At 38.7% G+C, this 12,573-nt stretch overlaps 1 protein-coding gene across 1 annotated transcript in view; it reads left to right on the top strand.

The window, feature by feature from the left end:
* LOC100592286 (serine/threonine-protein kinase TNNI3K) overlaps nt 1–12,573 on the top strand; it is a 338,808-nt gene that overhangs the window by 251,061 nt on the left and 75,174 nt on the right. The window contains 1 exon segment of the mRNA XM_030825185.1: nt 8,349–8,458. Coding sequence (XP_030681045.1) covers nt 8,349–8,458 — 110 coding nt within the window.

Raw genomic sequence — 12,573 nt, 5'->3', positions numbered from 1 at the left:
GTATAGAGAATGAGTGACAGAAGCAAGATCAGCAGAGTAAGTCTCAACTAGAGAGAAGCACAGAGGGCTAAGGATGCTCTCTGGAAGGGCCTTTTACCCAAACTGGAGGAAGTAAAAGGATATCAGGGAAGGATTCTTAGAACAGATGATGCCTGAATGCACCTTTTGATGACTACTAATTAAATAGGTAAACTATGAAGAAGTGAGGAAGATGATCTAGCAGAAAGCTGTATCAGCAAGGTCCAGAGGGCTGAGAAATCCACAGATAGTTCAGTAGGGATGAATCAGAGAATACAAGGACATCAGTCAAACAACACAGACTATAAATGTAAAACTGGAACCAGATGTTGAAGGTCCTTGTACAAGTCAGGGTTCTCCAGAGAAGCAGAACAAGTGGAATATATCTACTTATATGTATAAGAGGTGATTTATTGTGGGAATTGACTCATATGATTATGAAGACGAAGAAATCCCACAATATGCTGTCCACTAACCAGAGAACCCAGAAAGTCAGTGATATAATTCAGTGTGAGTTCAAAGTCCTGAGAATCAGGAGAGTCACCACTGTAAGTTCCAGAGTCTGAAGGACCAAGGATCTGAAGTGCTGATATCTGGGATCAGGAGAAGATACATGTCACAGCCCCAGAAAAGAGAGCTAATTCACCCTTCCTCTGCCTTCTCATTCTATTGGGGCCCTCAAGGCATTGGATGATGCCTGCTCACATTGGTGAGGGTGAATCTTTTACACTCAGTCTATGACTCAAATGCTAATCTCGTCAAGAAGCACCCTCACAGACACACTAGAAATAACAGTTTACCAGCTATCTGGGTATCTCTTAGCCCAGTCAAGCTGACACATTAAATGAACTATCACAGGCCTTGTGTGGGTCATCAATGGAGGTCACTGCAAAGTTTTAAAAAGGAATATAGAACAACTCTTGCTATTATTTTAGAATGCTCCTCTTGTAACAAAGCAAAGGCTGGATTGGAGAAATTCAAAACTGGAGGCAGGGAAATCAGTTCATCTAGAAGAAATATGTATTACGTTAACTGAAGCAGTAGCTTTGAAAGAGGAAGGAGATATTGGTTTAGGGAGATTTTAATAGGACTTCCCAATGGATTGAGGTGGGAGCACAAGGGAAATGACGAGGTCAAGAAAGACTTCCAGGCTCCTGGCTTAACCATCATAATGATGGATAAAAGAAAAGGAGCAGATTTATGAGGGAAATGATCAGATTAGGAGGAGAAGGAGCCAAGGGGTGAAGCCAAACAGAGAAGAACCAGGCAAGATGAAAAGAAGCTGGCACAACCTGGCAAATAAGAGCTGTCCTCAATACATTTTAGAGAAAGAAATCAACACCTGCTTCCCAGATTTCATTTCTCTCCTGGGCTTGTCTCCTCTGACACATCATGATCAACTAAAGAAGAAAGCTGAGATGAATTAATCCATCAGTATGTATTATATCCATTCCCATTTCCTTATAACCAGGTACCCAGATTTGTGGATCACTTTCAAATTATAGTCTGGGCCCAAAGAAGAGAGTCTCTTGTTTTCTTTTTGTTTTCCTGTGTGATGCCAGCTGGTTCACAAAGAGATTTAACTCTGTGTCCTGGGATTCCTTAATGCCAGGCTCTTAGTAGTCTAGGATATAGCAGTAATTTAAGAACATCAGCCAATTTTTTCTAGGCAGGTTTTGGTGAGACTTCATATTGAGACTTTAACTCAGAGTTGCAAACTGGAATTCCAGGAACCAAATATGGCTTGCAGACTTTTTTTATGTCACATATGGTATTTAAAAATATGAATTAAAGTACATTTAAAGACACAGATATACAATAGGCCTCATATTGGTAGCCATTTGAGTTTACTACCCCTCCTTAAATATTAGATGATTATGTCTGTTTCCACATATTATTTGGACCCTAAAGCATTCTGGATATAATAACTTCAAAGGATATAAACACACTGATGATGTGGACTGTTCTTTGACAAGCAACAGGAAAATAGGAGAGAGCTAAAGTTCTGAAATCTTATGTTTATTGTGCTAATCCTTATCAGTTTATCACTAAAAAGAGTAGAGCCAACAAATCACCGCACAGATCACTGGAAAGATTAAATCAGTCCAATAGATGGAGATATTTCTATGAATATAGCTGATATTAACATTCCAATATTTCATTACACTGACAAAGTTTGCAATGAGAACAGACAATGGAGCAAATTAATCTATTCTTCTGACAGTATGTAATGAGAATGGGATGTGTTTTAAAAAATTAAGCCATTCTTAGTGCAATCTCAAGATTGCAATCTCATGGTCTCTCTCAGATGCTATACACTCTGGTGATACATCATTGAAAAGTGTCAGTTTAACAAAGAATGTGTCTTAGCTCTTGCTGGGATTGTAGAACACATTTGCTTTGTCTCACCACAGCCCTGCCCATTAAAAAACAATGAAGTAGAATCAATTATACTTTTCAGAACACACATAAACACAATCAAAGTTGAAAAATTAAGATACTTCTGGCAATTTTATATTGGTCAAAACTTACTAACAAAATATTGTAGCATATTGCTCTCTTTTTAATCTTTTTAATATGAGTTTCTAAATTTAATTTTATAAAACAGAAGACAGTGAAAGGTTACTTTAGGGATTGAGAATCTAATACTAACTTATCCGTAAGTGGGGTATAGATAATTAAGGTTGTCATGGAGAGCTGCACAGTCATTCTCTCTGCATAATCCTATTGCGTTATGAGCTGAGCCTTATGACCAGTGAGATAGGTTGTAGCCTTAAAATTTGCAGTAACTCAATGTAATATTTTACTTGGTATTCATACCCAAAGAGAACCTAAAAATGACCTAAGGTGACTGGTGTTCTAAACAAAACAGAAAACATACAATTATGTTTTTTATATCTAGTTCTCTAGGTTCAAACCAAAAAGAATTGGTAAGACTCTTAGATGTGCAGATGATGATAATAGCAACAACAACGCAGCTACACTTGTTGAGAGCCAACAATGTGCCTGAAGCTCTATGTATATTATCTAATTTAGTTTTAGTAACCTGTGGGTTAAGTTCTTTTAGGATAAGACATTTGCTCAATGTCACATGCTAGTAAGAGGGCAGTCAAGACTTAAATACTCAGGTTCTGTGTCTTCAAAGCCCATGTTTGCCACCATTATACTCTGTCTTCCCTGCTTCATCTTACATTAAGCAAAATTAATGCTCATGAGGCAAATTGGTTTAATTAGTATCTCCCAGAGAGTTTACAGCAAAGCCAGACTGAAAATTAGACCTCCAGATTTCCTTGGTAAAGCTACTTCTTATTATGTCACTCTGCTTCAATTTATTGAAGCACCTCCTCCCATATTTTTGAATGAAAGATAATATTATTGTTTAAATTTGCCACTAGATTTCAGTAATTTATCTGCTCATGTTGTCATCTAGAATTAAACTAAACATTATATTCATTCTACAGTGTTTCTTGATGGCTAGGCATTGTGCCCTGTTCTCTAAACATAATAATGAATAAGATATTTATTGCTGTTGAGCTATCATCTTCATTCATTTATTCAATAAATGTTACTGAGTCCTATATACCAGAATTTATATGAGTTCCAGTTAAATAACACTTTTAGTGCCTACCTTTTTAAACTGTTTATTATTATTCAACTTCTATTTTAGATTAAGGGGGTACATGTGCATGTTTGTTACATGGGTATATTGTGATGCTCAGGTTTGGGTTATGGATCTCATCATCAGGCAGTGAGCATAGTACCCAATAGGTAGTTTTTCAACTTGCCCCTCTCTCTCCCTTCCTCCTCTAGTAGTCTGCAGTGTCTAGTGTTCTCATCTTTATGTCCATGTGTACCCAAGTTTTAGCTCCCACTTATAGGTGAGAACATGTGTTATTTGGTTTTCTGGTCCTGCATTAATTCCCCTTGGATAATGACCTCTACTGTTCACAGTAGCAAAGACATGGAATCAACTTAGGTGCACATCAACAGAGGATTGGATAAGGAAAATGTGGTACATATACACCATAGAATACTATATGGCCATAAAAAGAACAAAATAATGTCCATTGCAGCAACATGGATGTAGCTGGAGGCCATTATCCTAAGGGAAATAATGCATACCTTTTGAATACCTATTAATAGCCAAGTACTGTGCTAGGCACAGAAGATACAATGGTGAAAAGACACAGTCCCTGACCTCAAGGCATTTATGATCTATATGCACAGGTAGACAAATAAAGAGGCAATTAAGTATAATACATGTTATGATAGTACAGGTTGTTATGGAAGTACATAGGAAGCGTACCCAGGAAAAGTCAATCAAAGATAAGACCTAAATGACAGTAGATGTTATGAAGGAAAAAGAGGTAGGGGAGAACATTCCAGGCAAAAGGAATCACATTTTACAATTAACGACTGAACCATAAAATGCAGTGAAAAAAACTAGTCATTCACTGATTTCTTATTTATTCATTTACCAATTTTCATTGAAAAAAATAACACCAGATTATTTTTGGTTTATTATCACTTACGTAAAATAGTCAGTACATTTTGACAAATGAATACATGAATGAGGTTATCACATGTTGTGTTGAATGTCTGTCCTGTAGCTTTTCACTGGTCTATCACTTTTGAGAAACAACATAGACAATCTCAGTTCGTGTCTTTTCTTTTCTTGATAAAGGATCGACAAACAAGGGAGAAGTTGAATCCACAAATTGACACCATGGTTATATAGATTCTGCGGCTGACTCACAATACTGTGCTCAACTCAAGTCTTGTTTTTCAGGATAACGAGAGTGCAAGCTATGCTCTAGAATTATGTTGTTTAATATGAAAGCCACTTACCATGACTATTTAAATTTATATTAAATAAAATTAAACAAGAACTCCATTTATCAGTCACACTAGCCACATTTTAAGTGCTCTGTAACTTTATGCTATCATATTTAACAACGTAGAACTTTTTTTTTTTTTGAGACGGAGTCTTGCTCTGTCACTCAGTCTGGAGTGCGGTGGCACGATCTCGACTCACAGCAACCTCTGCCTCCCAGATTCAAGTGATTTTCCTGCCTCAAGTAGCTGGGACTACAGGCACCTGCCACCACGTCCAGCTAATTTTTTGTGTTTTTAGTAGATAATGCGGTTTCACCGTGTTAGCCAGGATGGTCTCAATCTCCTGACCTCGTGATCTGCCGCCTCGGCCCCCCAAAGTGCTGGGATTACAAGAACATTTTTATCAGTGTAAAAAGTTCTATTGGATACTCCTACTCTAGATCTAGATTATTATTTTTACTAAACTATTGATAAATATTTCAGGATAGTGTTGAAAAATAATAGCTGCTCAATAAATAGTTATTAATATTTTTAAATTTAGCTTTATTCTCCTTTAATGGCAAAGTCTCACTCTTTAAAGTAGAAACCAACATCTACATAAATCCTCTAACATATTTTTTGTAGCGATCAAGGTAAAAATTTGGTTAATGGGCTGACAATCTCCTTCCTGAATCTGTAATACCAGAAAATTTCCCAGATGTTAGTGTAGTATGGCTGCTTAGGCAAGACTGACAAAACAATCTCAAGGTGACAAATTTCAGTTTCATGACCCCCTCATGTTACATTGCCCACTTTCTGGTGGAGGCACTAATGAGTAGCATCACTGCCAAGAGTGCTTAAAGCAAAGGGGAGGAGATGCCAAGACTTTGCAGAATCTACTTTGAATAATGAAGAATTAAATATCATTCATCTTAAACTGATTTTCCAGACACACTGCCAAGAAGCAAACAAGTAACTCTCTATTTTTGATACCAGAATCTCAAAGAGTTTCAAAGGGGGATGGTTGGCACCTGCATCTGAGTTTAACTCATTTTATGACTAGTCCCTCCCACCCATTAGACTATGCACAACTATTTTAAATGTGCTCACCATACTGGCTTATGTACTTATAGCTACACCAGCTCAACAATATCCAAATGATCATAAGGTAACGAAGTAGAGTTAGAAGATCAATGATTGCTAAGCATCAGTTTGTTTGCTTCTTGATTTACCTCATTCCAGAAATAATTTAAAAATAGTCAAGAGTGGCCCAGCAAGGGCTCATGCCTGTAATCCCAGCACTTTGGGAAGCCGAGGCAGGAGGATCACGAGGTCAGGAGATCAAGACCATCCTACTAACACAGTGAAATCCCATCTCTGCCAAAAATACAAAAAATTAGCTGGGGGTGGTGGCACGTGCCTGTAGTCCCAGCTATTTGGGAGGCTGAGGCAGGAGAATCACTTGAACCCGGGAGGCAGAAGCTGCAGTGAGCCCAGATCACGCCACTGCACTCCAGCCTGGGTGACACAGTGAGACTCTGTCTCGAGAAAAAAAAAAAAGTCAAGAGTAACCAGTGAAAGTACTCCAAAATGCCTAATTTTTTGTGACACAGAAGACACATTTGATAAGTAGTGACATATTTGATAAGAACACAATCTAAACAAAAAAATGAGTGGATATATTTACCTCTGAAATTAGTAACATGTTTTATAAAATGAGAAAACCTAATTCTGGTGCAGATGTATTGATAACCCTCACACACATGCTGTTGAGAGTATAAATTTAGTACAACTGTTACAATAATTGTTGTACTGAAGTCTTTAAAGTAGTTATGCCTTTGGCACATCGTTTTCACTCCTCAAAATATCATAAATGAATAATCTATGAAATCTGGCAACTCATGTTGAAAAGATATTCTTTGAAGTGTTTACACCCAAATTTGGAAAAACCTAAAATTGGGAAATGATTAAAAACTAAATGCAGAGTCATTAAAATATGTTAACGTAGAGTGTTAATAACATGAGAAAATGCTTGATTGCTTAGATTAATTCTTTAATATTTAGAGAAAAAGAATTACGTAATTGTATATTGACATAAGGTCAATGATGTAAAGAATATATAAGAAATATGTGAAATATTTTAACAATGGTTTCTTCTAAATGATAACATTTATTCCTTCTAATTCTCTTAATTTTTTAAACTTCCACAAAGAAGTTATTAATTTACAATTGGCAAAATTAGGTAATCATTCAGAATAATCCATAAAGCAAAGTGTTGATCAAATCACATTGCATATAATTTCACTAGACCTACTGAAAGTGCATGGATAAACAGAATCTGATGGGAGTAAATTTTGGTAGAGTAGAGGTAGTTGTTGTGGCTTATATCTCAAAAGTCATTAAGATATAGACAGATGCTTACAACACCACAATCTAAAAGACAGGAAGCAGCAATGTCCTGGAACTTTATCATCTCACTGATGCAGAGCAATTTTTGTGAGGAATAAACAGGGCATCATGTGTTGATTACAGAGTATTTTCATTATAATGTGTGCTAAAGAGAGCATGGATTTTGAAACAAAAGACTGCACCAACTATTAGTTACATGTAAAATGTTTATAAATTAAAAACTAGTTCTACACATAACAACAACAACACCTACTTTACATGGTGGTTAGGAGGATTAAAGGAGTTTATGTAGTTATCTACCATGATGCCTGATACAAAATGCATTCAGTCAAAGTAGCGACAAGCTTGGTTTCTAAGGGAGTATAGAAATCATTAGTTGCAGAACAGGAAATATTTAGCAATCAGGAATCTACAGTGAAGTTCTAAGAATCACAACACAGTGATGCAGACTTTGAGATGAACAATATTCAGAAATCCATGCAGGCAGGTAACACAACAGACTTCAATCAATGAGTATTGTTAGCTAAAATAAGGATTTGAAGTGTCCAAGAGAGTTTTAAAAATAATAACTACTTTATAAATATTAAAAATTAAAATCCCAACAACCTTGTAACCAGTAATAGGATTTAAGCTTTAAAAAATCTACTTTGCTCACATGATACAGGTGCTATCAGAAGTGCAAATTTCAGTGGTATTCCATGTTTACTACATACAATATAAGCTCTTTAGCCTGGGATTTACGGCATTATACAGTCTTGTTTAATCTGCCTTTCAAGCTTTACTTCTTATAATATCATGTACATACCCTATACTTCAGACAAACAAAACTACTTGCTCCTTGCATATTCCTTCACTCCTTATAAATGCCCTGTGCTATTTATTGAGTCTGAAACCAAATGAAGAGCAATTATAAAGATAAATTTATAATATCAAATTATCCATCACTTTCTTTAGACCATTGGGGGAAAAAAGCCTAGAGGTCTCTTTGAATCTCTGCTGATGTTGCTCAGATTGATTTTTAATGCCTTTTTGTGTGTGTGTGTCTTCATTTGTTTCTTGAAATAAACATGTGAATTTCAAAACTGACATGACCATTTGGTTTGCAGCGGCTGCGGCAGCAGACATGGCTTACCACCACATCAGACCTCCCATTGGCTATTCCATTCCCAAGCCCATATCATCTCTGCTGATACGAGGGTGGAACGCATATCCTGAAGTGAGTAATTTTTATTTCCTCTTAGAAAATGTGTTATGGTCAAAATCTGTCACAAATAGTATAACTCCAAAGTCTACTTTCAGTGTGTATTTTAAGACTGTCAAGGCAGGAAGACTGATTTGCCTTCTGCTCTTTAGTCTCTAATTGCCTCAAGAAGTCTGAGTATCTCATATTTCTTAGCTGCTGCTTTCTGATTTTGAAACGTTTCTCACAACTGATTAGTAAAAGAGGGACCAGGGTATGACAGATAACTCAGTCTCATCTCAGCTGCAATTTTTATTAACTACGCATGAGCCACACTTAGTCATTTTCTGAAGGAAGAAATTTGGCACCAGATGGATTTCTGTTGGCTTTTAAATATGAGGCAGGCCTCAGAATAGGTGGTCTTCAGTAGCACTGGCTCACGTAGGAGGCAGAAGACCTGGGTCCTAATCCCTCTCTAACTTTCTGAGTTGACAGTATTATGATGTGGTTAACAGCATAGACTTAGAATTCAAATGGAGTGATCAATGTTATGGAAGGGATATGTAAACAGTAAAATAAATTTTTAAATATGATCATAGGTCTAAAACAATAGAGAGGGAATAGTCGTATTATCACAGAATGAAATTCCAAACAATCTGCCTGCAAGAAAAGATTAAGTGTGCAGACAGGTTATGTCTGCTTTGTTCTGAGATTCACAGAGGAGATTGCACAACTTCTTTCCTAGTAACACAGTTCAGTCCAGTGTCTAGTAATCCTTCTGCCAGTATATTTTGTTGTCTATTAAAATCCTTGTGTTTTGATATCAATCGATTCCATTGCTCAGAGTGGAGCATATTAGTTTGCATTCTTCACACTGGAGGACCTCATACATAAAGACCTAATGGTTCTTGTTTTTCCATCCTAAACTATCCTAGTTATTGTCCTCTTAAAATACAACTTTGTTTCTGATCCTTCCTAGGCACTTTATAGCTCTTCAACAAGAGAATAAAGTGAGGCTGTTATTATTTCAGGAAATATCTCACTTAGGAGAAATAGAATAAGCCCCAGTCCAGATGCTTGAAAAGAGAAAGCAAATTTTCCATTCTTTTCCTAAAGGCAAAATCCAGACCAAGTCATTACCCAGTCTCATCTGTGTACACAGAAACTCTTAAGAAAAAAAATGAAGATCATTTTGGGATGTGAATTGAGTAACTCAGAAGATAAACTCTTATCCTGGCCATTCAACCTGATACGTTACATGTTTATTTGTTTAGAATCTTCCATCACTACCAAAATGTTAGCTCCATGAAAGCAGGGGCTTTTCGTTTTATTTTGTTCACTGCTATAACCCTAACATCTAAAGCTAGATGCTCAAGAATGTTTGTTGAGTAAATGAATGAATACCAATATTGCCTATCAGTGCCTTCAATCCCTGCATCTGAATTTTGATGTCCAGAAAATTTCTTCTTGAAAATTACATCACGTAAAGTAGTTTAGGAAAACATTTTCTTGTATTTCAGTATGAACTTCAGACATGTCTTCTCAGAAAAAGTATGTCAAGCACCTATTCTAGAATTTCCTTCTCTCTGTGGGAAGCAAGCTATTGAGAGGTGACAACGTGCTAGCAGCCCTCACTCACTCTCGGTGCTTCCTTGGCCTCGTCGTCCACTCTGGCCGCACTTGAGTAACCCTTCGACCCGCCACTGCACTGTGGGAACCCCTCTCTGGGCTGGTCGAGGCCAGAGCCAGCTCCCTCGGCTTGCCGGGAGGTGTGGAGGGAGAGGTGCAGGCGGGAACCGGCTGGCGCTCGCGGGCCAACGTGAGTTCTGGGTGGGCACGCCCCTGTACTCGGAGTGGCCAGCCAGCACCACCCCGGGAAGTGAGAGGCTCAGCACCCGGGCCAGCAGCTGCAGAGGGTGCACCGGGTCCCCCAACACTGCCAGCCCTCCCGCACCACACTCAGGCCTCTCACCAGGCCTCAGCCGCCTCCCCGCGGGGCAGGGTTTGGGACCTGCAGCCTGCCATGCCCGAGTCTCCCCCAACCTCCCACCATGGGGTCCTGCGTAGCCTGAGCCTCCCTGATGGGCACCACCCCCTGCTCCACAGCACCTGGTCCCATGGAACACCCAAGGGCTGAGAAGTGCAGGCATGTGGCACAGGACTAGCAGGCAGCTCCGCCCTCGGCCCTGGCCCGGGATCCACTAGGGCGAAGTCAGCTGGTCTCCTGTGTCGGGTGGGGTCTTGGAGAACTTTTATGTCTAGCTAGAGGATTGTAAATGCACCAATCAGCACTCTGTGTCTAGGTCAGAGATTGTAAACACACCAATCAGCACCCTGTCAAAACGGACCAATCAGCTCTCTGTAAAATGGACCAATCAGCTCTCTGTAAAATGGACGAATCAGCAGGATGTGGGTGGGGCCAGACAAGGGAATAAAAGCAGGGTGCCTGAATCGGCAGCAGCGCAAGCCCCTAGGGTCATCATCTATGATGTGGAGGGTATGTTCTTTGGGTCTTGGCAATAAGTCTTGTTGGTGCTCACTCTTTGGTCCACGCTGCTTTTATGAGCTGTAACGCTCTCTGCGAAGGTCTGCAGCTTCACTCGTGAAGCGAGTGAGACCACGAACCCACTGGAAGGAACAGGATGGACGCACCGCCTTTAAGAGCTGTGACTCTCACCTCGAAGGTCTGCAGCTTCACTCCTAAAGTCAGCGAGACCACGAACCCACCAGAAGGAAGAAACTCCGGACATATCTGAACATCTGAAGGAACAAACTCTGGACACACCATCTTTAAGAACTGTAACACACCGTGCGGGTCTGCAGCTTCATTTTTGAAGTCAGCGAGATCAAGAACCCACCAATTCTGGACACACTGTGACAAAATTTACCATCAGATAACAAGGGAATCCCTTTTTCTTTGAAATGTCTCTTCATAATTATAGATAACAGGCATGTGGAATTTCTAATTTCAATATAAAGATAGGTCATTGGCAGATTCTAAAAGCATTTTTCGGGTAGAATGGATGTCTCAAGCAAAGGGTTGGGAAATGACAACCAGATATTGGAATATGGCCAAAGAAGGATACCGTTAAAAAAAAGAAAGGATAAAAATTAATTGCTTAGTAGAAAAGTTGTACTGCTAAGAAGTGAAGTTTATCAGCACAGAGTCTTTGTTCTGCTGATGAGATGCAGAGGGGAAGATGAAGAAATAGCATATTAGGAAAGCAAAGTCTTCAACTGACTTGCGGTATGTGGGTCTGCTAGTCAGTCGAGGCTGATTTGGCTCTGGTAACCACCTTAGGATAATGAAGTTGAGCTACTTCTGTATGTGACACACTTGAGTCTTCCTTAATTGTCCAGTAAGGTCTTTACCATGTCAGCAAGCTGAGTGGCAAATAAAAGGGAACAATGGGCTATATTTTATTCTTTCCTTCAACAATTATTTGTTGAGTTCCTGCTGTATACCTCCTAGGATAGGGGAAAGGGATTCAATAGAGATGTAAACTCTTAAATGGAGTTTAAGACCTGGTAGTTATATGGAGATTGATTTAATAAACATATTAATGATTCTATAGTTACCTGCCAAGATTGAGAAAGACAAAATTCTGTGAGAATATATACTAAAAGAATACTACTTGCAAGTTGGGAGACAAAGACAGAATGTAGGTTAGTGAAGGCTTCCCAAAAAGAGTAACACTTGAGCTGAGATCATGAACAGGAGTTTTCTGAAAGAAGGCGGCTTGGTGAGAAAGAAAAACAGTCTAACCAACCAGAACATACGAAAATTCATTGGGAGAACAGATACAAAGGAAAGACTAGTAGCAGTTGCTACATTGTAGCCGTGGAGAGATTAAATCTCTGTATCAGGCATTATTTGAAACAAGCTCATCTTTAGATGGAGGACACTAACATCATGCTATCCTGGTCATTACTTTCTAGGTTATCAACTTTACTTCTCATTTTTTCTTGCATATCTGTCTTTACCTCATTCCTTGAATTTGAAGCACAGTATTTTCACCAGGATGTCTTCTTAGTCAAAACTCATAAACTAGAACATTGAGGAGAGTAAGAACAGTCTGCTGAAGATGGGAGAAGGCTGGAAAACAGTAAGAGGTAGAAAAAAAGCCTGATACTAGATAGTGACAGATTTT

The sequence above is a fragment of the Nomascus leucogenys genome, chromosome 12 (assembly GCF_006542625.1).
Source record: "Nomascus leucogenys isolate Asia chromosome 12, Asia_NLE_v1, whole genome shotgun sequence".
NCBI lineage: Eukaryota > Metazoa > Chordata > Mammalia > Primates > Hylobatidae > Nomascus > Nomascus leucogenys.
Note: the sequence above shows the minus strand (reverse complement) of the source record. Positions and strands in the feature narration are given on the sequence as shown.